Source organism: Cebus imitator, unplaced genomic scaffold (genome assembly GCF_001604975.1).
Source record: "Cebus imitator isolate Cc_AM_T3 unplaced genomic scaffold, Cebus_imitator-1.0 Scaffold31, whole genome shotgun sequence".
NCBI classification, from domain to species: Eukaryota; Metazoa; Chordata; class Mammalia; order Primates; family Cebidae; genus Cebus; species Cebus imitator.
This window is the reverse complement of record NW_016107346.1, coordinates 3,442,595-3,457,157: the sequence shown is the minus strand read 5'-3', so window position 1 is coordinate 3,457,157 and position 14,563 is coordinate 3,442,595. Positions and strand designations below refer to the sequence as shown.

Genomic DNA, 14,563 nt, shown 5'->3' with positions numbered 1-14,563 from the left:
AACTTTGTTTAAGGTTGCTTAAACAAAATACATGGAAATGACATCTTCTTCAGCTTGAAAACATCAAATATTTCAGCCATGATAAAACCTCATTAATTTGAACTGTTGTAGACTGTCCAAAGTGAAATATAGAATTAACCATGACAAATGTGCCAATTAATAGCTTTTTACCATCTTTTTCAAATACATTACAAAGTGGACGTTAGCTTCCCTGGGGTCAAATTATCTTCAATTAGGAGTTACCGCTAACTAAATTAGCAAGGTTCTTAAAATTTATCTTATTTTGAAAAAATGTACTTATTTATTCTAACTTTGTATTTTTATTTGTACAACTGTATGGGGGTACATGAGAAAAATTGTTACATGTATACAATGCCCAGTGATAAAGTCAGGGCATTCAGGGTGTCTGTTACCCAAGTACTGTACATTTTTGGTTAAGTGTTGTCATCCTACTCTGCTCTCCTTTGTAAGTTTGCATTAGGTAGTAGGTGGTTCCAAAATATCTACAAATTGGCTTTTTAAAAAATGATTATGTATACCAAATGATAGTTCTCTTCTAAACCCACACTGTGTGTATGTTTGTATCCACTTTATCAAACTAAGGAGAAATAAAATTTAAAAATTTGTCATGGCACTAAGAAAGATATATAGAAACTGAAAATAATACTTCCATTTTTGGGTCAAAGAAGACATTTTAACAGAAATTGCACAATATTATAACTGAATGACAATAAACACTATCAATGTGTAGAGGGTAGCTAACATGATATTTGGAGTGAAAAGTATAGCCTAGCTGCATGTATTTTTTTTTAAAGATGTGAAAATTAATGAGCTAAACACTCAAAGAGAATATGAAGTTAGAAAAACAGAATGAACCCAAAGATCTCTAATGGAAAGAAATAATAAATTTAAAAAGCAAAATATACGAAATAGAAAACAAAATGCAGTAGAGAACATTCAGAAAAACAAAAGCTTATTTGAAAAGGATAATAAATCAGTTAGCTTCCATCAAGAGTAAAGAAGAAAGAGAAAACATGAATTAGTGATGTTAGGAATGAAAGGGGAAATAACAACAGAGAAAACACTGAAAAACTAAGTCTACTATTAAAAAAAACTACCAATAAATTTGAAAACTTAGATGGAGTGGAGAATTGCTTTGAAAAATACAAATATCTAAAATTGACTGAAAATGGAGAAAACCTGAACAGACTGTCAATTATTACTGAAGTTCCAGAAGTTACGGGTCTTTTTACTTATGAAAAACACTCTACCTTGCCAGTAGTCAAGGACATGCAAGTTAAAACAACGGAACAATGCCATTCCACAGGAGCATTCAACTGACAAAAAAGTCATGGTACTAAGAGTGGGCAAAGATACAGGGAAAGAGTAACACCTAGACACTGCAGTTGGAAATACAGTTGGGACGACTGGATTGGAGGAAGGAGAAGCCTGTTTGTACCCTGCCAACTGGCAAGTCTAAGTATATACTCAAGCAGCCTTTGCCTGTGTGCACAAGGTGATATGCACCACACTTTATCCACTCATCCATTTATCCAACAGACAATTGTGTCAGGTATTATAGGGCCCACGCACCCCATCATTGTAGCGCTATTTGAAAATAACCTACTTTTTCTTAATGGCAAAGAGGAAACAGTGTAGTCTGTTCATAAATTTAAAAATCCATATGGAAGATGAAAATAATGACGTGGTTTGGAACATAGATATTTCTCTAAAACATAAGACTAAGTGACAAGCTATGGGAAGAAACCCAGACTGTGATACATTTAGGAAACAGACAAAATAACACCAGTAGCATCAGCATCACCTGGGAGCTTATTAGAAATGCAGACCTCCCAGCCCAGGCCCACGGAATCAAAGTCTCCAGGGGGAGGGCACAACTGTCTGTGGTTTTGATCATCTCTCCAGGTGACTGGTATGCACAGGAAAGTTTGAGAAGCTCTTGTATTACACATGGGCACATCTATATGTGGTTTAAAATATTAAAATGTAGGTGAGAAGATCCACACCAAATTCACAATGGTGGTTACCTCTTGTGAGAGAGGAAGAAGGAAAACTGAATCAGAAATAATACAAATGGGGTTTTAATTACATCTGTAACTGTTTACTGCCTTTAAAAATATGAGATAAACATGGCAGAACAATAATATTGGTTAATCTGAGGGATATACAGATTTTTAAATATCCTTCTCTGTACATTATATGTTTGAAAATGCTGCAATAAAAATTAGAAAAATGAAGCAGTAATTCCATCCAGAGAATTTGATAGAAATATAGCTCTTTCTTATTTTATATAATATAAATTTTATTCAATGTTATGCCAACCATTATTTGTGCCCATTACTTTTAGGCGAGTCAGGGAGTTAAACAGCAGCAACACTAAAAAGTTTCTGGAAGAAAGAAAGAGAGTAAGTATTTTATTACATTTTTGGCATTCTTCCTTTAAAAAACCATAAACAATAACTCATGCTTAGCCACCAGACCGCTAGCTACTTTGCTTAATTTGATTTTTCTGTACATTAAACATTCCAGCTTGTCTGCTCCTGAAAGCTAAAATAATCTCTTACTAAAATCTTTAAGGTAATGATTTGGCATCGGTTTATACAGTAAATGAAGCCAAGTTTAGTCATGTGGAAGTACTCTATTATAATTTTCTAGGATTTTAGCAGGAAAGAACTTCCCAGAAAGAATTACGAGTTTAAACTCTCTAAATTTTGAGATTTTTTTCTTTTTAAAAAATTATCTCTTTCACTTAAATTTATAAACTTACAAGTCATCCTTGTCCCTGTTTTAAGATTGCAACCCAAAGTTTACCAGAATTTTTTTTTTTTTTTTTTTTTTTTTTTTTTTTTTTGCAGCTCGCAATGAAGCAGTCCAAAGAGATGGATCAGTTGAAAAAAGTCCAGCTTGAACATCTAGAATTCCTAGAGAAACAGAATGAGCAGGTATCTTACCTAAAATACATAAAAACATGTAGGCATCTAGCCAGCTTTGGGATATACATGCCATGGCCCACAGTGACCCTCCTGGAAAAGCCAGTGGCTCGCATGTTGTAATGGAAAGGTGGATAGAAGAATTTGTTGCCCATTTCTATATTTTCTTTATTATATCCAAAAAGAAAAGAAGGTACCTGTTTTTGGAGCAGGAGCAGAATGTAGCTGTGCCAAAAAATAAAAATAAAAAAGAATGCTTGGATAAATTCTGGAAATTCTAAGAATGAAATCACTAAAAGTGAGGGGATGAAAAACAGAACTTACAAAGTATTTCTCCATTTTCATTAAGAGTTTATAATTTGCAAACTGCAGGCAAGGGATATTATGTTTAAAAGCAAATGAGAGAAACCACCTATTTTCAACCTCAATCTAAAAATAAAGTTTAAACATCTCCCTGGAATTTACAAGTGGTATCTAAAGTCATGAGCCCCCACATGCTACAAACCACTGAGCATGAGTGGATACCATAGTCTTGGTACTTTTTCCCAGCAACACAAGACACTAAATAAAGAAATATACACAAATAAAGAGTTATCCAAACGCCAACTGTTTAATTAGGCCATTGGGCATATATCAGCACCAAGATAAATGTATTTTTATCTGGTGCATAGTACAGGTAGGCATCATTCCAAATGGGCTACAGCCCACCAGCTTCCCACAGTGACCTTTGACTTGATGGAAATCCCTCTAGTTCCTATGGCAACATGACCCTCATTTATTGTTTAAATTTCAGACTCTCTCAGCTCAAATTTTCTTCATTAGGTGTAGTTGGTGTGGAAGTTATTATTCCTAGGAAACTCAATTTAGAAACTGAGAGGTTTTGATGAAGTATGTACTTGTGCCACATTGTACCTTCCTGTTTTCTCCCATCTATAAAACAGTCCTGTTTAAGGTATGTTTTTTTCCAGAGTAAATGGCTCCCATTGAAGAATACTTAAGTAGGAATTATACTAAAAAGTACCTTTGAGAAAGTTAAAAAAAAAAAAACACTATGAAATTGTTTTTTTGTATGGCAATTGGGTAACAGATAAATCTGACTTCTAGTTTCAGATTCTTTACTTTTTGGTGGACAGAAATTTTATTCATCAACATACTTCCTAGTTATGTTTCCCATTTTCTTTTCAGCTAAATGCTTCTATTCATGAGCAAGTCCACTCCAAGGGGACAATACATGGTTATTGTCCCATAGGTCCAATTCATTTGACCAACTCATAAACACATCACATTCTGGTACAAGTTACCTAGCTTGTGATTTTGCTCTTAAAGCACTTCTCAGAAAGTGCTCCTGGGGGAAAGGTGCGAATATGAATAAGGATAAGGAAGGCCACCATCTCCAAAGCTTTAGAAGCCACTTTAGTGATTCAACAATGGGTAGGGATAAGGATGCCTTGGAGAAGGTTTTTAAAAATTCTCCGTAGAAGACGGGCACAGTGAAAGGTAAGACACAGTCATGTGTTAGTTAACTAAATTAAGAAACTACTTAGAAATTAATTGTGTTGCTTAGCAACAAGTTTGACTAAAGAATGTAAATGTGCTCAGAATTACTCATCACTACAATAGTGGTGTATGCCTGAGCTAGAGAATACAGTTATCTTGTGTTGCTAGTTTTGGAGCTGAAGTACATAATTTTTAAAAATCACTTTGAGTTTTATCCTAATACATGGCTAATTCCAGCCACACCAGAATTCTTGCATTAAATTACTAGATTAGTGATAAGTGTATTGATTGGATTGTATTGGGAGGGTGCTGGCTTTTTGTTCCAAAAATTCAAATTATGCCTTTTAAGGTCTACCACCCACGACTGATACTTTGAGTCACAAAGCTTGGGAAAGTATAGAACATGAAAAGGCTTAAGACTTGGTAAAGTTTAATGAGATTCAAGGAAAAGACATTCAAGATATCATATTGATGCTTCAGGCAAGGAAAGAATTTGGACTTGAATTTTCGTGTTAAGCTTTGCCTTACAAATATGTCCTGTTCAATTGCAAATTCAATCCCAGATCTTTCTAGTATACATTTTTTGGCATTTAAAGGTGACAAAGCTCTCAATTCACAGTTTTTCTGTACAATACAACACTGTCATGGGCATTGTGCGAAAGATACAGTGACTTCATGTCTTCCCTCATAAAAAGGCAAGGTCTGGAACTATATAGCATAGCTCCCTTCATAACCAGGTAAACATTTCATCAGCAAGAACAGTTCTCTGTCTGCAGACAATTCAAACTTCTATAACAATCTTCTAAATAATTGTTACATCCCAAGACATTTTTTCTAAGCCAGAGATAAATTTAAACATTCTCCCATACTATTTCCCTCAAAGGTTTCTGTTTTCCTGTGACCCTGCTCCTAATCAGTGTCCCAGATCTCCCTTTCCAAAGCAAGGCATGTAGTGGATTCAGTCCATTAACTAAGCCAGCATTGAAGGCAGTGGCAGAAATGAACCAAGCATCAGTATGTTTTGGTCCTGATTCTGGATCCTCACCTCCTAAGTTATTTGTAAGCCACTTTATGGCCTTGCCTACTTGGTCAGCCAAGTATTCACTTAAAACTCTGAAGGTCGGAGATGTTTTTCCTACTTGAGTTTTTTCATAGACCTCCCAGCTACACCGTATATCTCATCTGTCTTGACATGTGCCATTTCAAACATTAACAGCTCCACTACTGTCACACACTCGAGTCTCAAAAATTGATTTTTGTCATTAATCCTATCATTTAATAAAGACAGGTAAAAGGTTTTGCTTAAAGGTCAGGTTTTCCACTTACTGCCACAGAAGAGAGGCACAGTCTGGGGATGACAAGCATTAGTTGTTTGTTTTGTTTCTTTTTTTTCTGTTGAGATCAAATAGGGGAAAGTTTGTCACTGAGGGGTGTGTACATGTTTTATCCTTAGCTTTTTGCTTTTCTGTATATGGTTTTGCATTCATTTCTCAAATTCACTTCAATATTCATTTATTTTATTTGTTTTGTATGTATGACTCAATTTTGACATTACTATTTTTGTACAAACAGCTTTTGAAATCCTGTCATGCAGTGTCCCAAACGCAAGGTAGGACTGAAACTCTGATAAGCAAGACATTGCTTTCCTTCTCAAATACGTCTGTATTCTCTGTGCAGTCTCCATTTATGAGTCACATCTGGTCATAACATATATCTAAAGGGTTTGAATTTAAAAGATTGACTATTCCATGCTTGGATTTCTAATGTGATATTCATACCAAAATGTCCAAGTCTTCAGAGAATTATTTCTGAGGGTACTTGAGCCTGTATTTTCTATTGCAGATCTGGGAGACAGATCATGGTAATAAAGATATAACCCGAGCAGTGATTTGCAGATATCCTTCGGACCGACCACAGTTAAGACAGGGTCACAAAGTCAGATAATTCACAAATGTTAATATGACTCCAGTTAATTTTTGAAGCACCTGCTAACCTGCTAAAAGTTTGTTGGTGTTTTTTAATGACAGAGCTATTTGAAACTCTGCATGTAAAAACATTACGCAGTGACTCTTGTCATGCTCTCTCTCTTGACAGCTGTCCCAACTGTCAAAGACCCTAATCACCCCTCATAAACAAGTGACCATATAATTTATTGTCCACACCAGGGTGGTTTTGAGAGTGAAAGGCAGCTCTGTTCATAATAGCTAGGACTACAGGCATAAACTGGAATTGCCTCAGGTAAATGGGAATAGTCACCCAACTCATACAAGAACTTAGCTGTTGGAATAGTCTTGTAATGTACTCTTTTTCTTCCTTCTACGCCATGGTCAATACTTTCTTCAGGTGCTAAAGGGGGAGAAGCACAGAGAATCGTTTCTAACTATTTACTTAACATGGAAGTATTTAATTTCCAGTGCTGATAATGTTTCACTGTCATCCTTTATGAATACTGTTTGTGCCATAGTTTCATGTTTGTATATTTTTCTCCATTTCTTCATTTCTCTATTAGAGTATTACTATATTTCAGGCACATAAAATATCTGGGTAGAGGGAACCACCCATCCCGAATTTACACAGAAAGATTTAATTCTTTGGTGTTATTGTATCCATCCTCACCAAAATGAAACTTAACAACAAAATAGAGAAGTGAGAAGAAGAAGAAAATCACAGTATAGCCTGTGGGTTAAATTAATTTTGTCACAGGAATTCATTTGGAAGATGCTTCTCCTGTGATCTACAGAGTTAACCAGACCCCTCCCAGTGATTTTCCATTTAGTTGGAATATCTAAGCAGACATGAGTAGTAACATCAGAGTGCTTCAGTATCTTCCTCTGATTTATATCTTCATAGGTCCTTGTTTCTATTTTCAAATGTCCTTTATTTCAAAGCAGCATGTCAGTAAAAAAGGAAATGGGCAATCCTCATTCCTCAAAAGATATATGCATTGGGTTGGGCAAAAGCATCCAGGCTACCAGTTGGATAATAAAAGTTGAAATGTATTATTTGATTTTTTCCTGTGTTGCCAAGCAAGTATTTCTCACCAGATGCTGCCGCCTTCAGACCTGCTTTCCTCTTCTCACATTAGCTGGTTGTCTTAGTGGCAGTCTAGACTCATAAGATTGAATTCACCATTGCTTACTTCCTAGTAGTCCATAAAAGTTACCCTAGAGAAGTAAGAGCCCACAGAGATAGAGTTTGCACAATAGGATTCCTGAAAGCCTGCATGTTCCTTAACATTCCATTTACAGAAGACTCCAGCCAATCCAGTGTAATATGCTCTCACCTGAACTTCTCTGTCAATTAGTTTCTTAGGGAATTACTTTTAATTAAATTTCAGGCTATTTAGGAAATAAGTTGTACATAAGCAATACTTATTGTAAATGTGATAAAATTATAATTTTTTATAGATTTAATTGATGGGGCATAGTCTAAAAATAAAGAGAGTGGTTCGGCCTCTTTTCAAGTGGTTCTCCTGGCACTGTGTAAACCAGTCCTTCTCAAAATTTAATGTGCATAAAAATTTCCTGGAGATCTTATTAAAATGAAGATTTTAACTGATTCAGTAGGTCTGGGTAGACTCCAAGATTCTGTGTTTCTAAGTGGGTCCCAGGCAATGCTGGTGCTGCTTGTGCATGGACCATACTTTGAGTATCAAGAATGTGGTGACAAGATCTTATTTATGGGAGAAGAGAGGCCAGGGTTGTTAAGTGCCTTCAGATAAGGATTTCAACACACGTAAGGCCATGTTTCTGATGTTATAGGCGAAGGAGATGCAGCAGATGGTGAAATTGGAAGCCGAGATGGACCGCAGACCAGCAACAGTAGTATGAAACTCCAAAATGCAAACTGAAGCAGCAAACCCAAAAGCATCAAAAGATTCACTCACAAACTTCTGAACACAAACTCCATGGATGAAAGCGGTTTTTTTTGTTTGTTTGTTTCCTTTATGTGTAAACAAGATGATATCTGAAACCACAGAGACTTGGAATGTCTGACTGACTTCTGTTTAACAGCTTGAGTATTGCATTTCCTTGGCCAAACAAAAGTAGCTACAAATCCACAAAAATTTACTATTTCAGTAAGGCAGAGTTTAACCATTGATAATACAACTTAAACATGTGTGCTATAAAATACCATCACAAGTAAAAGAGCTTGGTGTTAACAACTCTGCTTTGTGATGCCTTAGGACATGTTTGAGCTGCAACAAAAAACAATAACAAAAATCAGTGCATTAGCAATTTCATAGCAAGTGCATGCACTAGGAAAGGAAAACTCTGTCTACAAATTTATTAGCAGAAGTGGTGGTCTGCTAGACAAATAATTTTGCAAAATTTTTCTACATCTAAGTTACCTCATCAGTAAGTGCCATGTCTCTATCATGCCATAAGAGGCTATTTTCCTGTAAAAGTTATGGAAATTATTAGAACAATAGAAAAACAGAGCAGTGTACGTGTGCCAAAGCTCATCATTACTCAGAGAAGAGCTCTTGTTAGGCACATTTAAGAAAGTTTACATCTGACATTGCTTTATAGGAATTGCTTCTGCAAATTCCAGTTATTACAATTCACACCATAAAGATTATGAAGTGGTTATTGGCAAACATTTGTAAATGTGACCATGTATAAAGTATTTACACTCTTTAATTCACAGCATTAGAGAGCAAAATCATCTAAGTATTGCCACATGACAAGATTAGTAAACAGGAATACTAGAACTATGTTTGCATGATACACAAGCACCAGTAATGTCTAATCCATACAGACACAGTTAGCCTAATGCCAAATAAATACTGGTTAAATAAATGTATGGCACAGAATATAATTTGACTATCAAGACCTTAGCATAATGAAAAAATCTATATATATATATGTGTATATGAATTATGTGGGCATTCTTGATACTTCAAGTTCTAGTTTGAAAAAAAAATACATAACTAATTTAATTTTACACAAAAATATTTATGCGGATTTTCAGAATTTCATATCAGGAAATGACCTTTTTATGTCTGTTAAATATCAAAACAATTTGCTACAGTGTTAATCTGCATGGTCTTTAAGCCTGCTGTAGTTGAGTTGCAGACAGTGCATGAAAAAGTATTCCACTGGGAATTGAGCCATGCCACCAAAGCCAAGAGGAGCGCATGGAACCCGGTAGTCTAGAACTAATCAGATTACTGATTTTAGGGCACAGCACCAAATGAACTGTTGTATATGCTTGTACAAATCGATTCTGTGTGTTCCTCTGAACAAAGTGGAGAAAATGATGATACCATCGATACTGAAATTAAACTTCCAACTTCTCTAATAAAATATTAAAACACACATAACACTAGTCAAGAGTATTTGCTCCCAAGACGCATTGTAGCAAATGTTTTGTCTTTTTCATGTACATGATCCCATCATTATTTTCAAAGGGTGCTTATTAATACCCCCAACATGTTTTTCACTCAAATGATAAAAAACATGTCGAATCTAGTTGACTTCAGATATAATATACTTGTTTTTCTCCTATTAATGACTTGAACTGAATTCTGTAAAATTTCTCTGTTTCTTAGTTTTCTTATCTGTAAAACAGTGGAGTTAGACTACATATCTTTTGGCACTAATATCTCATGAAAAATTATGGTTAATAAAATATCACCACATTTGGATTGCCAATTTTTAAAAATTCTGAATGGTTTCTCATCATCAACTCATATCACATCCAAGAGTTCAGCTATGCTCACCATTCTGTAACACTTGACTGAATTCATCACTTGCCTCCTCTTTGTTTCTGCTTTGGAGAGACATTACTAGTTTTTCCATTTTTCTTATTTTTTCTCTGCCGTTTCATCTTCCTAGACCACCATAAGTATTCGTATTTTCCAGTGTTATACATTGAACCACTTTTTTTTTCTTTAATCCAGATTAATTTTAGTATTTGAGACATCTTACCATTAATCCATTGTGGTAAGATTAAAATGTACACACAACTCAAATGTGCAACAAAAAGATGTGTTACCTGTTATCATAAGTTCGTATTGCACACAAACCCTGCATTCTCCCTTATTATGAAGAAAAATTAATTGCCAGTTAGAGTAACTCAGTCTTCCAGTTGTTTTTTTTTTTTATTTTCTTTAAAAAAAAGAAAAAAACAGTGCCTGGATTTATTTATTTTTTGAAGGGTTTTTTGTGTTTCTATCTCCTTCAGTTCTGCTCTGATTTTAGTTATTTCTTGTCTTCTGCTAGCTTTTGAGATATTTTGATCTTGCTCTTTTAGCTCTCTCAATTTTGATGATAGGATATCGATTTTAGATCTTTCCTTGCTTCTCATGTGGGCATTTATTGCTATAAATTTTCCTCTAGACCCTGCTTTAAATATGTCCCAGAGATCTGTACGTTGTGTCTTTGTTCTCATTGGTTTTGAAGAACATCTTTATTTCTGCCTTCATTCATTGTTTATCCAGTCAACATTCAAGAGCCAGTTGTTCAGTTTCCATGAAGTTGTGCGGTTCTGACTTAGTTTCTTAATCCTGAGTTCTAATTTGATTGCACTGTGGTCTGAGAGACTGTTATGATTTCCGTTCTTTTGCATTTGCTGAGGAGTGATTTACTTCCAATTATTTGGTCAATTTTAGAGTAGGTTCACACCTACTGGTGCTGAGGAAGAATGTATATTCAGTGGATTTGGGGTGGAGAGTTCTGTAAATGTCTATTAGGTTTGCTTGTTCCAGATCTGAGTTCAGGTCCTGGATATCCTTGTTAATTTTCTGTCTCATTGATCTAATATTGACAGTGGAGTATTAAAGTCTCCCACTATTACTGTGTGGGAGTCTAAGTCTCTTTGTAGGTCGTTAAGAACTTGCTTTATGTATCTGGGTGCTCCTGTATTGGGTGATTATATATTTAGGATCATTAGCACTTCTTGTTGCATTGATCCTTTTACTATTATGTAATGCCCTTCTTTGTCTCTTTTGATCTTTGTTGGTTTAAAGTCTATTTTATCAGAGACTAGGATTGCAACCTCTGCTTTTCAGGGACATGTTTAATTACTTGACAATCAAATCCCCTGTTAGAGGTCCCTCCCCATTCAAGAGATCTTACTTTTTTCCCCAGACATAATCTGGGTGTGAGGGAAGCCCATACGTCCACCTGGCAATTGATAGGAGCATCTGTTTTCCCCATTGTTAGACAGGTCCTAACTGTACTCTACTGAAGCTTAGCAAAATGGACCCTTCCACCCCAGCGGTTCAAAGTCCCTGCTTAGCCGAGTCCTCATTCTGGGATCAGTTTATTCCTGCATTCTTCTGGGATATGCAGAACTTCTGGGTCTTTGGGGGCTGTGCAGGAACCAGAGGTGCTATCTCAGGCCCATCCATCAAAACACCTCCTTTAGTCATTTGTCAGCTACTAGGGCCATGTAGTTCCAATACCATAGATGCTTCTAAATCCAGGAGGCTTAAAATGTTCCAGAGCAATGCTCCAAAAAGCAAGTCTCAAGCAAGCATTATACTGGCCGCACGACTATCTGGGTTTCTACTACATCTTGCTTCTCCCACCATCAGAACTTTTTGTTCCACTTTGGGAGCCAGGGCACTTGAGTCACAATTCTTACCTTTATTCTTTCTTTCAGCCTAGAAAAGATATTCAACTGCCCATTCCTGGCTGATGGAAGACCCATACAGTACTCTTTTCCTAAGTAGGTTGCTCTTCACCTTTTGGGGGAATAAAAGACTTAATGGAAAAAAAAAAAAGCCAAGTTGCCAAGATAGGGAAACATATCAGCAAGTACCATCTTTCATCAAACCGAAGGCATTATTGATTATAGCATATACCATTATTTTATATACCACACAGAATGAAAACACACTGTCAATTAAACTATGAAACACCCTCCAGTGACTTGCAAGGGACATCCTGATTTCAGAGATGTTAAAATGAGAAAAATACATACATCTTAGAACCCATGAAATTTGTAGGATTCCAAAAGTAGTATACAAACTCTTCAACCCTAAGCCTTAAATAGGAAAGGAAGTTTTAAAGATAGGAGACAAGAGAATCATTTTATCAGAAAACTTAAACTAAGAAACCATTCTGCAACCAAGTTTCAAATTTAGCAATGAGCTTCCTGGAAGGCAATTCAAAAAGGGAAAGAAATCTATCTTTCACCATCTTTATTTGGAGAATCTTCTGTTTCCTTTAGCTGTTTCTTTTGATTACATGCCTTTGATTTCTAATTCTTTGCATGTAATTCTCAAATCTACAATTCTAGCCATTACCTTTCTTTCTGGAAGCTCTGACTCTTCCTTTCATACTGTCAGTAGTTAAATAGGCAGCCATGTGCATATTGTATGCAATTTTTTAAAAAATAGAGGCCCTTTCTCCATCTGTTCTCCCCACATATTTTAATAGTCCATAACCAGTCCTAACCTTGGGGCCATTTTTTTCTGCTCCATCTCATTTCCTCTAGCACCCAATCTGTTGATAAAACTTACAAATTCTGTCCTGTCTTGAAAACTTTCCTCTCCTTTCTTGTAACTCAGTGTTAAGAATTTTAACTAGTTATTCAGTTCCTTTGCCCTCCAAATCCCTTTTACACAGAGATTAATCTTCCCAAATGACAGCTGTAATCATATTACCATTCTGCCTGTAAATGCAGAATTCCTGTCTACTACCTAAAGAATAATGTTGAAATTAGTGACAACAGCATTTATTTTCTGCCCCCAACGTGCCTACTCATTTTAGTCAATATAAACATATCACTATTCTTTGTTCACACACACATAGTACACATCTTTTCTACCCACATTACATAATGATGTTCTATTAAGTCTTGAAAAGCAACCTTCAAAAATGCCGTCTCCCAAAAGTTTTCTCATTCTCCCGTGCAAGAAATAATCTGCCCTTTTTCATTTATCCATTTATTCTTTAAAGGCTATTTAAGCATAAGACTTTTCCACCAGTACTGACTAATTTCTTTTCAGGTTTTGTTCAGTTGCTTTTCAAAGAACAGGTAGTCATAGCTATCAAATGACTAAGTTATTTTCCATGAAGTGAAATAAAGGATTTGCAACTATCTGTGTAGCCTCTTGGGCAGGAAATGCCTTTGAAAACCGAAATGAAACCTAAAATAAGCTTTTTTGCAAAGTGTCTTTTCAATTCCAAGAAAAAACGTTTTTCTGAATACTTATTGTTAGCATACATTTAAAACATTGCAGTGATCACAGTGACCATCAGGCAATTAACAGTGTGGGCCCATCAACATTAAGAGATTATGGAGAGTGAACAGGGAATACACCTATTATTTTATTGTTGAGGTTATGTTAGGGATGCCTCATTCAAAACCCTAAATAGTTTCTGCTTCATCATCACTTGTGCAAATCTAACAGAAGACCACACTTTTCTACAACACTTCTTTGATGCTTGGCATTGAACAGAATCTCAAGCACACATTTTAATAATTGCATCTTTAATGTCACAATAAATCTAGGTGGTGCCTCTGGGATGAATATTTATGAGCCACCCTCTTTAATAATATTTTGTGGAAAACGTTCTGCTCCATAGGTTAGAATAATGAAAAAATATTATGGGAGGGAGTAGGGAGATGGTTAAAATAGCAACATCATTGCTTTTACATTAAAAAATAGGTGTCTACACTATACTTATCTGAATAAATGATACTGTGCCTCTTCCACTCCTATCCTCTCCTAGAATTACCTTCTTGGAAGTTCAGGATGAGGGGCAATTTCTGAAGTACTTGATCCTGGAAATTTTTGAGTGTTCAGCACAATAAAATTAGGAAAAATTTCCAATGAAGGCCAATTTAATATTGTGTACCTAATGGCTTGCACCAGGACCCAGTAGCTTTAGGTGAATCAGAACGTACCAAAAACAAAGCAGACGAAAAAAGGATTTGACTCTCTGTCATTTTGGAACTTTGATATCATATAATGTGAATGAGCAAATGTTATATGGATCCATCAAAATTGCTTACCCTTTTCAAATAATGTATTTTCCCAGAATTCACATGCAGCTTTGAACACTTCCATCTTTTGTTTTCCCTTAGGAAAATCTTGGTCTTTTGTTAGGGTGTGGTATTCATAACACAGCACATTGAACCCCGCAGACTGTGCCCCT

At 35.7% G+C, this 14,563-nt stretch overlaps 1 protein-coding gene across 15 annotated transcripts in view; it reads left to right on the top strand.

Annotated features, from left to right (window-relative positions):
- PLCB4 (phospholipase C beta 4) overlaps nt 1-9,774 on the top strand; it is a 395,299-nt gene extending 385,525 nt beyond the window's left edge. For 11 of the 15 annotated variants that reach the window (XM_037736898.1, XM_017523963.2, XM_037736896.1 and 8 more), the window contains 4 exons: nt 2,369-2,426; nt 2,877-2,963; nt 6,021-6,057; nt 8,210-9,771. In XM_037736898.1, the coding sequence (XP_037592826.1) occupies nt 2,369-2,426; nt 2,877-2,963; nt 6,021-6,057; nt 8,210-8,298 (271 nt within the window). In that variant the 3' untranslated portion in view covers nt 8,299-9,771. Of the gene's footprint in view, nt 1-2,368; nt 2,427-2,876; nt 2,964-6,020; nt 6,058-8,209 lie in introns of all 15 variants that reach the window. The other 4 variants (XM_037736900.1, XM_017523968.2, XM_037736899.1 and 1 more) reach the window with 2 other exon arrangements.
- Nucleotides 9,775-14,563: the final 4,789 nt, after the last annotated feature.